Below are 18427 nucleotides of genomic sequence, written 5' to 3' on the forward strand. Positions count from 1 at the left end.
CCTGCTGTCTCCTCCTGACCCTGCAGGATAGCAGGCTGTGGGAATGCCTTCCATTGCCTAGGTCTGCTTTTGTCTGGGGTGTTCTGGCCAGACTAGCAGGCTCCTCTGAAATTTACTCTTGGTGTATGGCCAGGATATTGACTTTTGGTCTATATAGCACTAGGGATGCCAGCCTTGGCTTGAGATGCTGCAATGAAGTAGTTAGAACTACCACAGGCCAATGGTGTGTGTCTGCCACTCGAGCAGAAACACAGGTACCTAGAGGCCCCAGGGCCTTCCTGTCTGCTTCTCTCTTTTTAACATGATGACTTGAGGGCAGAGTAAGCAAAGGGCACACCTAGTATATTGGTTTGTTGCCCCTGTGTGTGAACTGTATTTCAGCCCACCAGGCAGACCATAGATAGACGAATGGGAAAGTGAGAGGAGCCTCCACCCTCAAATTGGTGCTTAAGAGGAGGCAAGGAATATGCTGAGGTGACTGTGGATGAAGGACCAGGAGAGGATTGCTATGTGCTGGGAAGAGGTGGCCAGCACAAGCTAGGCCTTCAGCATGCATAATCCTCTTGCCTCAGCTTAAAACTTGAGGTTCTCTTGCTCTGCAAACTGGCCCAGAGGTGTTTACAGGAGCAGACTGCTTGAGTTACCATTGCTTTCTACCGGGCCGCTGCTGACGTCATTGGGCTCACTTCCTCTCTGGGAAGCTGGTTACCCCGGTTCATCTTACCTTGACCATCACTTGTACCTGGGGTGGTGCCATTTATATTCTCTGCCCTGCCTTGGCAGTGTCCAGTGAGATATACAGGCGATAATGCAGGTAGTGGTCAGGGACCAGTTTGTCAAGTGTGCAAGACTCAGCCGCTTTGTCACTGGTTTGTGAAGGCGTCCAGCTGTTCTGGACTCTTTACAACCTGGCAGTTAATTTCTTCAGTGCAGGCTGATTGGCTGTGCTGTCCAAGTTCGAGATCAGGTGCTCCAATTTGGAATTTAGTAAACAAGACCATGTGTCTACAGCAAGTGCTTCTAGTACAGATGCTTTGGGGTGGTTTCTTCAGCTCACCTGCTCCTTCACGGAAATGATAGAAAACAGTAGTGTTTGGTGTTGAGGCCCTTTGAGGCCGTCAGGCTTGTCTCAATGTGTTCCATTTCTGGAATCATCCCATCAAGGGACAGTGAAATCCTGTGATGTCACAGCTTCCCAACTCTAACACCATGGCTCTCTGTAAACCTCTTCTATATGAAGTTGCCATCAGGGGGCTTTCCCTCCACAGTGTCCTTTGGCACTTTGATTTTTTATTTTGGGGACAGATAAGTCATATGCTCAATTTCAGAACCAAGACAGGAGCTGCCTTGTTCTTTGGATGTCTGGGAAAATGATATTCTTTATTAGTTCTGATTTTAACTTAGAAGCATCGATTTCTCTACCATCTCTCCACCTACAAGGAGTCACTTGAAAGTGCACCACTTTTCACTGCATATAGCAAACTCCTTTTCTCCTGGAGGCAGAGGTTGTCAGAGGAGTGTCTGTATAACCTTACTCAAGTCAGGATTCTGGGTACTTGCTGTGCATCTGTCTAAGATTCTAGGTTATAGCTCCCAAAAGGTAGCAATGCTGTCTGGAAAGAGGACATATTAGGAATAGCTTGAAAACCTCTCCTACATAGAATCTGTGCATTTTGTTTTGTCTTTTTTCAGGCATTGGTCTCAGTATAGAACATTTATAACAAAAAAAATAAGCAGAGACCATCTACAGCAGGCCCTCCTTCCTTCAGAGTGTCTTTGTTGGGCTCAGAAGGAACTGCGCAAAGAAAACAGTGAAACCTTCAAAAGCAGGATTGTTTTCATAAGAGATGACTCACTTTGTAGGAAGCGGCCTGTTTTATATAGTCTCATTTGGCTTTGACATTTAAGAGCCAGGAGTTCTCAAGTGAGTAAGTTCTGACTGGTGGCTGAAACTAAATGCCTTGGACACACACAGAAAGAAGGCATTTTTGCCTCATTAACAAGAGGGAAGGTGTGTGCGTGGCCTTTCCGAATGCCAGGCAGGAAGATAAACATCAGCCTGGGGGACAAGTGACCCCAAAACCTCATGTACCCTTCTAACAAGGACTACTGTGTACACCTTGCTGCTTCTCAGACATGCTATGGAGACTGCTCATTAGGAGAGGTGGGGGAAGCAGGAAGAAACCTAAGTTCAGTGATTTAAAACTCCCAATTAGGGGAAAAAAGAAAATGAGATGGCTATCAAGAATCTAGTCTGTGTGATGTATCTGGATGAATCTAGGCAGAAATTACATTTTAGAAGCAATGAGAACATACTGGCGTGAGGAGCATTTGCTCTTTAGGTAGACGGCCTGGGAAAGCTTGGTTGTTCTGGTGGATTTTTGTACTGAGCACTAGAGATGTGAAACTGGCCAGGGCTCTTTTGAGTCCTCTGTGGCAAAGTGAAAATGGCTCGCTTCCTGACTTGTACATCTGTCCTGTACTTCCCTTTAGAAGATTGAATTGGTCTATGAGGTCTGTTCCCATGGACATGACTGAGGGGAAAGTTTGATTACCTCTGGGACTTGAAGACACCATTAGAGATGGAAAATGCAGGGCTGAGAATCCTCTCCTTCTCCACAGCATAGAGTAGAAGCCAGATCACAGAAAGACACCATGGTGGGTGGGGTGGGGTAGGACTCAATTGAGGAATCCAGCGCCCGTGCAGCTCTGCTGAGAGGCTCACATCTGGCCTCCACTGTGGAGTCAAATCATAGCCTATGTCTGTAGTGCTCTGGGAATTTTGGATCTAAGACTTAAGGTGACAGGTCTGTCACACACTCCTGCCCTGTGAGGCAGGAGAGCCTAGGTGGCCTCTCTGTCACATGGCAGTGCTGGAGTGTAGGCTGGCTCACCATCTGCTTCTCTCTTCTGTGTCACCTTCAGGCCAACAGAGATGCTGTGCTGAGCAGGATTCCGGAACACAAGAGTGATCGCCTCATCAGCCTGCAGAGCGCGTCTGTGGTCTATGATTTACTGACCATTGCTCTTGGAAGAAGAGGCCAGTATGAGATGCTGTCAGAGGTACAGCTGCTAAGTCTGGATGCTCTCCAGGTTGGGGGGATGGCAAGATGACTCTGGGAGGGGCTACAGCTTGTGATCCTTTGTCCCCTTCTGCCAGTGGTATAAGTCACTGGGCCATTGGTCTTTGCTCTCCTTTGTGACTAGGCAAAGCGGCTAGGTAGGCGATGGGAATGACAGCAAGCTTCCAGCTGGGTGTGGGAGGAGGACAGCACTTCCCAAAGTAGACTCCTTCCCAGGGTAATTCCTGTCATAACCAAAGCCCCTCCTCTCGGACACGGATTCCTCAGAAAACAGTTTCACTTCAGCTATGATTGTATAACTCCTGATGACATGCAGTTTGGGACACAAGTACCCTGGGGTTGGTTGGTAGAAACCATTTCATGCCAGAAAGGCACTGTCTTTGTTTAGAGTGCTGTGCCTGCCCAGAAGTGGACGGATAGATTCCAGGTCTTGGGCAAGGGGCCGCAATGTTCTCACCCCCTCTACTAGGAAACACTTAGGACAGACATGTGATGTTTTGGTTTCATGTGGTTAGTTCATCTGAGCTGGGGTTATGAATTATTAAGCTCCTGCCCAGAATACCGAATTTCATATTGGTAAGGCTAAATAAGTAAGGAGACCAACTTATCTTTCCTTTAGCAAAATAGAGAAAGAGGGACAGAAACAACCTATTTTATTAAAATAAACTTTTCTGTGTTATTTATCTTTCTCTTTCTAAATTTATACCCATTGCAACAGCCTCTGGGCACAAGGACAGGGAGTGAAATACAGTAACAGATTGGCTGAAATCAGATCAGAGCTCAACTCACCCTCCAGCCTGTGGTGCCTCACCACATTAGGCAGAACCCAGGAGCAGATGAGCCTGCATGGTTTATTTCTGTTTTTAGTCTTTGCTTTGGTTGCTATACAGGGCAATGGTTACTCAGCCTTCTGAAAAACCAAACCCCCTACAATGTAATGAAACAAGGAGGTGTGACCAGGTGCCCCCGCATACCTAGCCTGCCCTGCTGGGACCCAGTTCAGGCTCAGATTACATCTTGAAGTGACCTGCTTGCCCATTTCCCCATTTATTGGGGTTTTCTTGAATCTATTTGGCTTGTTCGCTGTTCTCATTTACCCTCTACTTTTTTCAAGACTTTTAGTTAAAACAGGAACAGTACATTTTCTGAGTTGAGGTAAAGTTCACATATCAAACTTAGTAATATGAAGTATATAGTTGCGTGTTGTTTTGTATGTCCTAACACTGTATGGCTGTGTTCACCGTCAGTGGGTGTAGCACTGCAATGAGACCCCTGGCACAGGCTACCCATAAACAAGAAGGTGCTGATTGATCCCACAGTCTTGGAGGTTCAGCGTCTATACGACTGTATAGCGTCTATAGAGAGGGCCGCTGCTTGGCTTTGTCACCTTATGCCAGCTAGCAACGGTGAGAGCACCTTTAAGAACAAGTAAGAGGTCACATCTCAAATCAGGAGCAAGAACAAGGAGAAAGGCCCAGATTGCTTCTTTAATTGCGAACCCCCCCCCCTTTGATAACTCACAAGGTACATGAGAACGTCATGGCCCCTATGCCTTGAGGCCCACACCCTGGCAGCCGTCTCCTCTGGGTGCCAGCCTGGACACTAAGCCTTTCACTGCAGTGAGCCCTTGTGGACACCAAGGTCATAGCAGCAACTATCACCTTGAATTCCTAAACATTTTCATCGTAAAAGGAAAGCCAGGTCTGCAGAAATGATTAAGCATGCTTGCTATCCTTGCTGAGGACCAGAATTCCCTCCCCAGAACCTATGTCTGTGGCTCACGGCTGTTTTAAAGGTTGCACACATCATAACTTGTTTCAACACTTCACTCCATCTTATGGATGAGTAACAGCCCATGAAGTTTGGAGGCTTTGGCGTTCTCCTGGCTAATGTGAGCTGTGTTGCTGTGCAGGAGCTGGATTATTCATGAGCGTACTTCTACTCTTCTGTTTAGAAACTTCAGAGCTCCCCTCCCTGTTTTCTTTTAACTTTCTACCTACAATGAACTTTACTTCACTGTTTCTCTTTCTGTCATAAGCAACAGCTCTCCATGCTCCTTGAACCAACCAATATCTTTAAATAAAGAAAATAATAGTTACTTAGAATGTAGAAATTCTGAGCTAGCTAGCCTGTGTCATCTTAGTGACGATCTTTAATCCATCTTCATGAAGAACGGCCTGCGACAATGAGGTGGTGTGTGTGTGTGTGTGAGAGAGAGAGAGAGAGAGAGAGAGAGAGAGAGAGAGAGATACATGGCATGTGGGTATGCAGGTGCACCTTCATGCAGACGAGAAAACAGGATATCAGGTATTTTCCTCTATTGCTTTCCAGGTTATTGCCATGAGATAGTGTCTCCCAGTGAACAGGAAAATCACTTTCAGCTAGATTGGCTGGATTCTCCTTTCTCCACCGTATAATGTTGAAGTTATAGGCACACACAGCCATGCTGTGGGTTCTGGGCGTTTGAACCCAGGTCCTCCTTGCAAAGCAAGTCCTGCTACCCACTGAGCCATCTCCTTGGATAGTTGTTAATTCATATAAACTCATGAACGGAGCCCAGCATTCAGAGCTCAGTCAGTGGCAGCTGAATGCTCAGGTATTGCTGACTCTCCCACTGTACACAGGAACTGCACAGGCACACAGCAGTGCGGAAGTCTACAGGTTGCAAGAGAAATCTCGGCTGGTTATAAAGCTCACACAGAAGCATACAAAAGATGATGAAAGTAGAGAAGCCAGCAGAGCAAAGCTGTGGATTCCCAGCTAGGAACAGGCCGGTTCTAGGGGAGGGGTTTGAGTGTGCCGGTTAGAGCTGAGGAGCCACTGACATCCCAATGGGCTCCTCAAGGGCTGGTGGGGATTAAATACAGTAGTTGCCGAGGCCTGATGGGAAGTACGCGCAGCAGTCCTCCTTATTGGCCATTTTGCTCTGTGGTTTCAGTTTTCTGTGGTCAACCTTGGTCTAAAAATATTAAGTGGAAAATTTTAAAAATAAACAATTCAGAGGTTCAGTTGCTTGCCATTCTGAGCAGCTTGATGAAATCGTGTCCCATCCTGTCTGAAAGCAGAAGACAGAGAGGGTCAGGGGTGACTTACTGCTCCTCCCGCTTGTTCGGTAGCTGTCTCACTTACCAGACTGACTGTCAGGTATGGCGGGCTTGTGTTCAGTACTAACTCCCACACTCCATGGCAGTGCTGCAAGGCATATAGAAGGAAGCAGCTATGTAGGGTTTGGTGTTGACCACACTGGAATAGGATCTAGTCACATACCCCGACTGATCTCTGAGCTGGCCATGTGTGCCTCAGAATCAGGGTGACATCTTCCTTTGTGTGGGCAAAGCCTTTTGTGCCCAGAAAGCATCACTGCCCCAGGCTATTGGGAGGTAAGAGGTTTTGTCTTGAGCCTTCCCACCTCCTGTCCTCAACCAGCCTCATGGCCACAGAGCAGCCTCCCTTCCTTTTGGCTCTTCTCTTCTCTTCTTTTGGCCCACAGACTCCAGGAAAAGAGAAGGAAGAGGCTGTGCTGGCACTCACAGCACTCCTGTTTCTTGCACCCTTGGGCAGCAGGTATGCTGTAAAGGCAGGGTAGAGACCCAGCCTTTGAAAGTGTAATAGCAGCGCAGGGGCATTGTTCTCTTGTGCCCGCCCGTTAGTTCTCAGTGCTTATTCAAGGTGCAGGGCCGCTCTTTGAGCTCAACATTCGCTTTCCTTGGCATGTGCCCACAGCAACATTTCTTTTTTTTTCAGGGCTCTGTTTACCCTGCTAGTGGGCATGAAGAATGGAACAGCAGAAAGAAACCTGAGGTTTATCGCGGCCTTTCTCTGACAGGTTTAAATATGAGCGCAGTGTTTACCATGGCTCCAGTGCTATGAGTTTTCATGGTTTTTTAAGGACTAATTGTGAGCCCTGCTGAAAAGTTTGTGTAGGAAGGAACACTTCTTTTTTCCCCTTCAATTTAAACAGCAGCCCTAGTTGGCATGACAACCCCTCTATTAAAAGTAAGGCCAGGAGCCCTGCTTCCTCTGTTTTTCAGAATGAACCCAAGCTGCTAAGGAGGTTTGTTTCTCGAGTTTGACTATTAACAATCCCATTTTGAAAGAATATTATGGGGTCTTTTTGGAGATGGTGTGTGCTCCCCCTACATAAACATGGCAGCTTTAACAACAGAAGGGATATTTTTATCTTTCCATTGAACTCTTATTCACGCTTGTTTATGGTAAATCTACAATGCTGTGGGTAGAACTGCATGGCTAATGATTGTACCAAAAAGACATTCGTACCTCCCCAACCTAAACACCTCTGTCATCAGGAGGCACTGTGAAAATGCTGCCCACCCCCGACCCTGCTTAGTGGGCTGCCGCCAGCTAGGATGCCTCAGGGCTTCACTGCACACCCTGCCTTGCCCTAGGTACCCATGTGAGGCAGTGATATATGAGGAGCCAGTGCACAGTCCTGGTTCTGAGGGGCCCAGGGAGACCTTGCTGAAAAGACAGGGGGTCACAGCCAGTGTCCACTCACCCTTTCTTGGGTTTTGGAGATAAACTCTCCTGGAAGAGGATTGAGTGCTTCCCCCTCAGATGATTACCAAGGTTGTAAGGGTCATTTAATGAGAATTAGGAAACTTTTAAGAGGTGGACCATGCTTGAGGCAGAGCTGCTCTCTAGATAGACTCTGTCCAGCATTCTGAACCAACCTAGCAGAGCCATTAATGCCATGTTTGTATGACAGCCTGCCCCACAGAATCTCAGCCCCTGCTGCAGTCACCGGGGTCTCCATCTCCACATTATGGAGGCCTTCTTTGTGAGGCATAGCTGTCTCCTCTAGTGAGAATACTTGTACTCCTGCGAGGAGCAAGAGCAATTGAAACTGTAGTGTGGTCCAGCTCAGAGAAACACTTTTCCAGCTGTGCACTGCCTTGTGTTTTATTTTCATTTTTCTTTTTTTTTTTTGTTTTGTTTTGTTTTTAGATTTATTTACTTTATGCATATAAATGCTGTAGCTGCATGTGCACTCACACACACCAGAAGGAGACACCAGATCCCATTATAGATGGTTATAAACCACCATGTGGTTGCTGGGAATTGAACTCAGGACCTCTGACAGAGCAGCCAGTGCTCTTAACTGCTGAGCCATCTCTCCAGCCCTTTCATTTGTTTCTTTAAAAAATTAGTATGCTGCCTTAATCTTTGAAAGGCACAATTTATAAATATTTATTGATGTCCACACTGTTTTACAGCTGTCATCACTATTCTAAACTTCTCCACTATCTCAAATAGAACTGTACATGGTTAGCAGTAGTGCCCTACCCACCCTCCTTCTCTCTCTCTCTCTCTCTCTCTCTCTCTCTCTCTCTCTCTCTCTCTCTCTCTCTCTCTCTCACTCACACACACACACACACACACACACACACACACACACACACACACACACCCTGGCAACATCTAATCTTTCTGCCTGTGAATTTGCCTATTGCCTATTCTGGGTACCTAGTATAAAACAAGTCATGTGGCACATGCCCTTTTATGTCTGGCTTGTTTTTAGGATTCAGCCTAGTTATGGTAGTACATCTGACAGCATATTGTGAGAACTGCATCCTTTTTGTCAGAATAATGTTCCACTATACATATCTGTCACATTTTGTTCATCCATTCATTTGTTTATCATCTTTTATTCATGGATGGATGTGTGACTTGTCTTCACCTCTCTGGTGACTATGCCATGAACACAACCACATTCTAACACTTAGCATAAAAATGATCATTCAATCCATACCCCTTTAGTCTGGCGTGTTCACTTAGCTGGTTTTTGTAAGTTAACCATGTTGTAGTGCTGTGTCTCACAGTGTGATAACAGAACTCTAGCATTCCTGCATTCCTGTTCTCAGTTCTTTAGGGGCGGAGCTGCCAAGTCATACGGAAATCCCCTGTTGAGCTTTCTGAGGAGCTGCCAGCTGTTCTTCACAGTGGCCTTCCCGTTTCCCATTCAGCGCCCACTCTCCTATGCTCACCAGCGTGGGCTTGACTTGTGGTTCCCTAATGCACAGAGCATCCTCTTAGACCCTTGGTCCTTTTGTATATCTTCTTTGAAAAGATGATTATTTGAGCCTTGTGCCCATTTTTCAATTGTTATAGTTTTTAAAATGTATAACAAACTCTTATCAGATATATGGTTTACAGATATTTCTCCTATTCTATAGGTTTCCTATTCACTTTCTTAATTATGTCCTTTAATGCAAAAAAAAAAAAAAAAAGGTTTGATTCTGAGACCAGTGTGCCTTCTTCTGTTGCTTGTGCTCTTGGTGGCTTTCTGAGGAGCCATTGATTCAATGCCAGATTCAAAATCATGGCGATTTACCCCAAATCTCCTAATCAGTTTTTGAGTTTTGCACCTGTACATAGGAATATTGAGCCACTCTGCGTAAACTTTGTATATAATGTGGTATGTGCTTTAGTTTGTATTGTGTTGCTGTGATAAAATGCCCTGATGTGGGTCTCAGTCCATCGTCATAGTGAATCACAGACGCAGGAGTTTGAGGGCAGTAAGTTAATTCAGAGGCCAGGGACATGGCTCAGAAGTTAAAATGTTTGCCTAGTAAGCATAAGGATAGGAGTCCACATCCCTGGAATGCCACATAAATGCCAGGTCAGCATGACAGTCCACCTATAATTTCAGCCTTGGAAGGTTAAGATGAGATCCGCAGAGTAAGCTGGCTAGCAAGACTAGCCATATTGGTGAGCTCTGGTATTGATGATTCTCAACCTCAGGCCTCCACATGTGTGTATACACACACACACACACACACACACACACACACACACACACACACACACACACATTAAAGTCGCCACTATCTGGCAGCCGGAGCTTGTAACATAGCCAGCTGGCTTCCGGAGGCTAGAGCAGCCCCTCTCTTGCAGCTCTGCCTGCAGCAGCACGTGCAGCTTCCTGCAGAGGCATGGCCCAGCTCCAGTCTGCACTGCCCTGCAGATGCCCTGGGGCCCTGGTGGCTCAGTGTTCCCTGGCCTCCAGTGCATCTTGACCCTCACCTTTACAACCTCACACAGTGGCCTCTCGGGGCCTTTCCCCACATATGCCAGCTCTGCCACGCAGCTCTGCCAGCTCTGCCACACAGCTAGCTCTTCCATGCATCTTTTGCACCCTCAAAAGTTCCATACTATCACCATTCCCCAGTCCTGTTACCATTTCAAGATATTGCCTCTGACAGGGAAGGTTTTGCCCTCAGGGTACTCTTCCTAGTGTCCCAGTGCATTGAAGGAGGTTTCTCTGTGATGGTGCTGCTCTCTCTCGTCAGCAGTTACATCATCAGTCTGAACACCATCCTGCCTTGAATGTTTCTCTGCCAAACAAAGGAGTCCACTGGCTTTGAGCTCAATACTTCAGTTCTCGGGACATAGTTAGATTGAAGTCAGCCAGACTCGCCTACAGATGGCCCTCCCTCATTTCCCAGTGGCGTCCCTGTTGTCCTCTGACACCTCATGATCTAGACCTCTGCTGGGAGGATTTCTCAACATTCTTTCCTTTCCAAGCTCTTACCAGAAAGGCCCATGTAATGGCTTCAGCATGTAATGGCTGTTGTAGCCCAGTGTACCAAAAGCTTCCACATTCTAGCCACAAAGCAATTCAAGGGTCTAAAGGCCACCTCGTAGTCAGGTTTTCCTCAGCAAGGTACTTTTCAATACCAACTTCTGTTTTAGGTTGGGTGATTGGTTATACTTTTTCTTTTTTTTTTTCTTTTAAGATTTATTTATTTATTTATTTATTATGTATACAGTGCACATCAGATCACATTATAGATGGCTGTGAGCCACCATGTGGTTGCTGGGAATTGAACTCATGACCTCTGGAAGAGCAGTCAGTGCTCTTAACCGTTGAGCCATCTCTCCAGCCCAGGTTTTACCTTTTCTGTTGCTGTGAAAAAATATCCTGGCAAAAGCAACTCGAGGGAGAAAGGGCTTATATGGCTTGTAATTACAGATTGTGGTCCGTCGAACAAGGGAAGGGCGGCAGCAGGAACGGGAGAGAACTGGTCGCACAGTGCACATAGTGCAGCTCAGAGAACAGCGGGCTGCTGCATGCTGCTGCTGCTGCTGAGCTCCCGTTCTCTAACATGCTGTGGGAGTGGGGGTGGGGGCCCCCACTTCAGTGTATGTGATCAGGGTCATCCCTCACAGACAGTCTCACGGCCTTCTGCCCGGGGAGTCTAGGTTGCGTCAAGTTAACAGTCAGAATTAACCACCGCAAAGACTGTGTAGAAGTCACATAATGCAGCACTTTTTGTTGAAGAGGTTGTTTTTTTTTTCCTTCTTGAATAGACTCACTTCTCTGGCAAATGCCATGCTGGCCATGCTTTTATCCTTATGCAAATAACCATCAAGTCAGACTGGGTCCTCGAGCTGTGCTTTAGTCACCTCGGCTTCAGTCCCACCAGAAATGCTGCCGTCTATAGAGTCTTCAGAATTCACTGCAGGCCTCATGGCTCTTTCTCTTCTGTGGCTCTGTAGACCAGGCTGGCCTCAAACTCAGAGGTCTGCTTGCTTCTGCCTCCTAAGTGCTGGGATAACAGGCATATGGCACCATCCTGGCCTGAAAGTGGGTTACTGTCAATGGTCCCAGTGAAGAGAGAGCTGATAGATGGGACCCTAGCGCCTTCTGTATGTGTTCCTCACGGACGCTTTTGTTGCACGTTTGCTTGCATGTAGTCTGCCACTGGCCTGCCGCTCTCTCGGCCCCTCACTTCTCGCTACAGCCCTTGCCTCCATATGCAAGGTGAAGCTACAGCCACCATCTAAGGGTTAAACCTTGGTGTCCCAAGCGAGGCTAGAGAGGCCAAGAACAAAGACCAAGAGGGGAAAGGCAGCTGAGGAGGAGGAGGAGGCGGAGGAAAGGAGCTGAAGATCGTGCTTTTTGCAAGGTCAATGAAGAGCTACATTGGCAACACCACCGGGGGTATTGGATTTGAGTCAGAACCAGGGCTCCTATACTCCCGTGCACACTTGGCCGAGCTGATTCATGGAGTTGAGAAGGTTGACTGCCAGAGAATGCCATCTGGGACCATTGACAGTAACCCACTTTCAGGCCAGGATGGTGCCATATGCCTGTTATCCCAGCACTTAGGAGGCAGAAGCAAGCAGACCTCTGAGTTTGAGGCCAGCCTGGTCTACAGAGCTACTTCCAGGACAGCTAGTGCTACACAGAGAAACCCTGTCTCAAAACAAAACAAAACAAAACAAAAAACAAAAAGAAAATAACCCATTTTCTGTTTTCACTGTGGCCAGAGGAAATAATGTTGTTTAATTTAAGCATTTTCCAGAGCCGTAAAACATAGTGATCCTGTCTAGAGCAGCCTTACTGTATGAAAGCAAAAGGAGGAACCAGGGAGGAGTGGGGCAAGGATACAGCGTATCCTGTATTTTACTTCCAAAATAAAGAGGAGGAAGCTTGATCAAGCTTCCACATTGTGTGTGTTCCCACAGATGGGAGGGGAGGCTTTTGTTAGTTACTTGAGTCCTGTAAGCATGACTTTTAGAAGCTTTTTCCTAGACCTGTTCTCTGAAGCAGATTGCTCAAACTCCATTTTAATTCATACTTTTATTTTTAATTAATTTAGAAATAAGAGCATCGTTCTGACTTCATCTTGCCACTGTGTGACTCAAGGCAGGTCTTGTTGGCTTTCTGGATCTTCATCCCCATATTGTAAAGCAAGAGTAGGACCAGGTTACCCTGAAGATGTCTACCCACCCTGTGATAGGGTATTCTATGTGTCCAAAACAGTAGTTCCCAAATGGCTAAACAGCTTAGTTAAGTTTTCATTGCTAGAAAAAGCAACATATTATTCATCTGCCTTGTTAAATTTTTTAATGTGTTATAGCACAACTATAAAGAATTACATTAACCACATTTAATAATCAACTCAACTAATAATACAATGTAAGAAAGAAAATCTTCCTAGGCGAAGGACCCTGAAGGGTCTCTGCAGTGAGATCTGTCCAGAAGGAAAGGAAAGAGCTCAGGGTGGTGATGGGTTCAGCCTGGGGCGGCAAGCCAAATGTCCAAGGTGCCTGGTTATTTATCTCTACCCTTTCCCCCGTGGGTTTTGGATGCTGAGTCTCATTCTTGATTTCCCAGAATAGGCCCTGGCTTCTCCCTGCTGTGGTATTGTGCAGCTGTCACTGCCACACACCCAGTTGGTGTAATTGGGCTTTACATACAAGGAAGGTCATTGCTAAATCCCCCTCTCAGGCCAGAAGAGCAGCTTGCTCCTGGAACCTTTCAAAGATGGCTTCCCATGAAAAGCCAAAGGAAGAGAAAGGCAAAGCCCTTATTCCAGCAGGAAATCAGTTTGCAAGTAACATGCTGTCTACCACTCACATGATGATGCCCTTTAGCCTCTAAGGGGTGTACTGCCACACGTCCATGGCATCTGGCAACTGCCACCCAGGCTTCAAAGGGTGACAGAGTGCCTGTCCTTCCTGGTTAGCCAGCATATTGGCTAAGTTCATCCAGTCTTCTAATGATGAAGGTGATTCAGAGGTGCCCATGATGCTGTGTGTCTCTGGCCCACATCTCCACTCCCCACCCCCAGGCCTCATCGCCCTTCCTCTGACACCACAAGTAAGAGGGCTACAGTCTCACCCCTGGTGGCTGTCACTCTCCCATTCCCAGGAACTCTCTCCTACTTCAGATGAGAACTCACGATCTGCTGCCGCAGCAGCTGTCACAGTCTCAGGATTGCAGTGCTCACCCTTCCAGGTGCCGTTGGGAGCACCTCCCTGAGCAGCTTCAGGCGCCGTTGGGAGCACCTCCCTGAGCAGCTTCTGCCCCTCTAATAGCCCAGCCTGAGCCATCTGTCCTCAGAGCTGTTCACCACCCCTCCTGCCATGCTGGGGCTGCGTGCTCCGTCCGGCAGCTTCTCACTTGTGTCCCATACCCCTACTCCTGTGCACATGCGCCTGCTGCCTTCTGGAAAACCTCTTGTCATCAGGACTCCTTGTTCACTAGAAACACTACTAAAATACGAGAGTTCTTTATTTTATTTCATTAGCTTACATCCTCACTAACCTTACAACATTAAAATTGGCAATTTCACTCGGTCGTACACAGATGTGTTTGTGGCTTCTTAAAAGGGCTCATCAGGCAATTGGAGTGAGTACCCACACACTCAAGCAATTGGGGTGAGCACCCACCCACCCAAGCAATTGGGGTGAGCACCCACCCACCCCAGCTAAGAAGAAGATTATGGGCATCAAGTGGCTGCAGTCACAGCACAGTCTCTTCTTGTAATGGAGCTGTGGGCAACCTGAGTTCTTAGAGGTGTGTATCTGAACATTTCTGAGAACATAGGGGAACACTCTCCAGATACTCAAACGGGGGCATGGGGAATAGGGACATCTGGAGCTGTTTTGAAACTCTCAGAGCTGGTGTGCTGGAGCTGTGTAACAGAGATGCCAAGAGCCCACAGGAAGACAGGACTATCTGTGCTGTGACACAGAGTGTCCACACCTGTGGTCTGGGGGGAGGTTAGTTTATTGCTGTTGGCTTACATATTCTCTGTCTCGGCCTCTGCCTGTCTCCCTCCCTCCTTCCTTCCCTCCCTCCCTCTTCCTCTCTTCCTCCCCCCCTGCTTTTTTTATATTTTTATTTGTATGTATGACTATTTTGCCTGCATGGATGTCTGTGTACTATGTGCATGTCTGGTGCCCAAGGAGACCAAAAGAGGGCATCAGGGCCCATGGAAATGGAGTTAGAGATGGCTGTGAGCTGCCATGTGGGCTGCTGGGGATCAAGCCCTAGTCCTCTGGAAGAGCAGTCTGTGCTCTTAACCTCTAAGCCACTGTCCAGCTACTGTCATTGCCTTTGAGACAGGGCCTTACTATGTAGTACATGCTGGCCCCCAGCCTCAGCCTCCTGAGCACTGAGATTATAGGCATAGACCATCAGATCTGGCTAAGTTCTTAGGGTCTTTGGTTGGTTGGTGAGTGTGTGTGTGTGTGTGTGTGTGTGTGTGTGTGTGTGTGTGTGTGTGTGTGTGTGTGTGTGTGTGTTACTCAGGGCAGAGCCCTGGGCCTTGCATATGCTAGGCAAGAACACTTCCTGTGTTGTATCCCCAGCCCTTTTGAGGCACATCATCAGCCTTTCTGATTCCGTATGACTCTTCTGTGGCTTATCAAGGAACGGGGATTGCTGTAGTCCAGAGGGAGGTTCAAGCTGGAAGACTGTGAAAGACACTGTAGAGGGAGTGCATGGCTTGCCTTGATCTTTGCCAAACTTCTTAAAGATAAGCTGAAAATGTATCATTTGGCTGGCTGTCATGGAATCTGTGACATTTCTTGAAAATTCTGCAGAGTGTAAAGGTCTATCCCCAAAAGGCTTTGGGAGCAAGCAGCTCATTAACAGAAAGAGTACGGCTGGAGCCTGAAATGCTTAGGGATCAGGAGGCCTCCTGTTCAGTGCACGATGCTGTACACAGCAAGACAGTGTGCTAAGTGAGGTGTGCGTGCTATGGCTGCCGTCGGCATCTCGGGCTGTCCACTGCTGCCATGATCAGGAGCTTATTGTCTGGGACCAGGCTACTGGACTCCTGCTCACAGAGATGCCATGTGTCACTTAAATCTGTGTGCTTCAGCCTCCTGGCTTTAAGGAGGGTGGTACTTGCACCTTCCTGTGCTGTGCAGGGCTGTAAGGATGCTCAAAGGAGGCAATGCTTAAAATAGTGCCTGGCTACAGCAAGTGCTACCAAGGCCTTGCTGCTCCAGAAGTAAGCAGCCCACACATCAGCCCCAGTTCTATGGCTTGCAGGGGCCTCATATGGAATTAGTTTCTAAAATGAAGAAGGTAATGAGTACTTATTGTAAGCTTGACTTTGGGATAAACATGACAAGTAGTATGCCGTCTGTGTATGTGAGGGGTGAATTTCCTAACCAGAGTGCAAGGATATCCTTCATGCTCTGTTGGTTATAGTGTTGCTTTTCACGCTTGTCTTTAGTCTGTCTGAAACAGATTGTTATGAAACATTGAGGTAAATTTCAATTTAAAATATTTTCCTTATGAGTAAATAGCCATATTGCTGTTTGATGTAAAGCTTGTTTTTCTCCTACTAACCTGTAATGCTAGCTTGTTCTTTCTCCCCCACTCCCCCTTTATTTATTTATTTATTTATTTATTTATTTTTGAACAGGGTCTCATTTTATAGTTCTGGCTGGCCTGAAACTCAGTATGTAGACCAGGCTGGCCTCTAACTAGAGATCCACCTGACTCTGACGCATGAGTGCTGGCCTTAAAGGCATGCACCACCATTGCCTGGTTGTGCTCTTTCATAAATCCAGGTTATGAATAATTGTGAGCTTCTTGTTTCTGTCTATTCATTGGCCAGTTTGCTTGATCTTGTAGCACTACATTTAATCCTTGTTACTACAAATTCAGAAAAAGGTCTTAGAAAAACCAAGATGCCTCTACCTTCAATTATTAAAAATAAATAAATAAATAACAACAAAAATTGAGCTGGCCAAATCGCTTAGTGGGTAAAAGCACTCTCCATCAAGCCTGATGACCTCAGTTTGTGCGTGCATATGTATGTGTGCATGCATGTGAGTGTGTGTGTTCTTGTTTTCTTGTATAAAGTTTGCAGCATGTGAGGAAACCACAGGGTAATGTGAGTTGTCCTCTCCAGTGGCTCCCCACCTTATTTTTGAGGCAAGGTCTCTCACTGAAGCAGAAGGTTGCTAATTTGGACGAGATTAGATAACTGGCCAATGATCTACAGGGATCCTTCTGCCTCTGCCTCGTGGGAACACACTGCCATGCCTGGGTGCTAGAGATCCAAACTGAGGCCCTGTGCTTGCACAGCCACCCCCCCCCCCAGCCCCTCAGAAAGCTGCAGTTGTCTTCTCTCCTCTCCAGCCGCCCTTTCTGCTGTTACTGTGCTAGCTCTTGTGCTTATGTGTCATGTCTGTGTGTCACCATCTCCATGAGCCAGCTCCTGCTCCCAGCCTTTCCCTGTCTGTTAGTGGGAGAGTTCCACCATTATCTGTTCAAGAGCTGGCTTCAGAGCACTGCAGGGAGAGCCAATGTGAGGCACTCTAGGTGCATGGCACAGCCAGGCCAGTCTAAGATGACTTGACATAAGCAGTTGGAGGTTTCTTGCTTGTCTGCGCCTTTCCTTTGCCTTCCTTTAGCTCTCTTGGCTCTTTATCTCATTTTTTCTCAACATCCACCTCACTCTACCTTGACAAAGAAAGCAGTGGTCCCCCTCAATTCCCCCTGACAGCTGGGGTACATTTATTCCAGAAGCCAGGTTCTCTGTGTCTTCTGGGGCCTGGTGTGTTCCCTCAGTCTTCTCTCTGTCTACAGAGAGAAGATTGCTCTAGTCACCTCCACAAGGAAATGAGGACATGATGAAGTAGCCTCTCAGCATCCTGCAGCCTCTGCTCCGTAGACGCCCCCTTCACTCCTCACCTGCACCTTTTTCTCCTCTGGCCCTAGGGCCTGCTGTCCTCCAGTGTGCTACACAGTCTCTCCATGGAACCAAAGGCTTTATTAGCTCTAGCAGCTGCTTGGCCTGTCTCCAGCCTATTGCTCTCTTCCTGAGACCCGCTCTGAGTGGCGGCATGCTTCCATACCCTCTCCCCGGGGTTTCTGTGTCAGTTTCCTTTCTCAATGCTGCTCCTTTCTTCCCCTTAAAGGGAAATGTTGCCCATCTTCCTCCTGTATCGGCTTACCCTTTCTCTTTCTGCCATGACACTGCTACCTAAGAGGGCAGTGTGTGAGTTGTGTGCCACAGCAGGCTGGCCAGCACTGGAGAAGCCAAGAAGCACAAGTGTGCTCTTCCCCTAGTGGTGCCGGGCTGGAATAGGAGAGTGAGGGCAGCTCGTTAACACTGGTCTGGTGGCAGGAGAGCTCAGGGCACAGAAGAAGAGAGAATAACTTGAAAACGCAGCTGTCATCTCAAAGATGACATGGCTCCAGCCCTACCTCCTACAGATCTGTTTGTCCAAATTGGATGCACTGCACTTGCCATGGCCATGTTGAGGCTCAGTCTCTACCCCTTTTCCTAATGTGCCCTTCCTCCCTCCTGACTAGATTTTTGGTTTTTTCCATCATGGCTCAGTCAATGGCCATTCTTGTAAATGTCACTGCTGAAGCTTGTGGTCACTTTGTCCTGTCTGTGGACACTTGTCAGTTTGGTCCTTGTGTTTGGGATACTTGTGTGCCAGCCTCCATCTCTTCGTAGAGTGAAGCTTCTCTTATGTCTGAGTCAGCTGTGAACTGTTCTGGTATCTGCAGGGTGAGAGAACATCTCAGAAGGTAGAGTGCTCTAGGCATTCAAGGC

The 18427-nt window shown here is 47.3% G+C and overlaps 1 protein-coding gene across 4 annotated transcripts in view; it reads left to right on the forward strand.

The window, feature by feature from the left end:
- Nucleotides 1-18427, forward strand: part of TTC7B (tetratricopeptide repeat domain 7B) — a 204657-nt gene that overhangs the window by 99836 nt on the left and 86394 nt on the right. For all 4 annotated transcript variants that reach the window (XM_084792571.1, XM_084792568.1, XM_084792569.1 and 1 more), the window contains one exon: nt 2926-3063. In XM_084792571.1, the coding sequence (XP_084648697.1) occupies nt 2926-3063 (138 nt within the window). The remainder of the gene's footprint in view (nt 1-2925; nt 3064-18427) is intronic.

This window comes from Acomys minous (assembly GCF_964271855.1).
Source record: "Acomys minous genome assembly, chromosome: 8".
NCBI lineage: Eukaryota > Metazoa > Chordata > Mammalia > Rodentia > Muridae > Acomys > Acomys minous.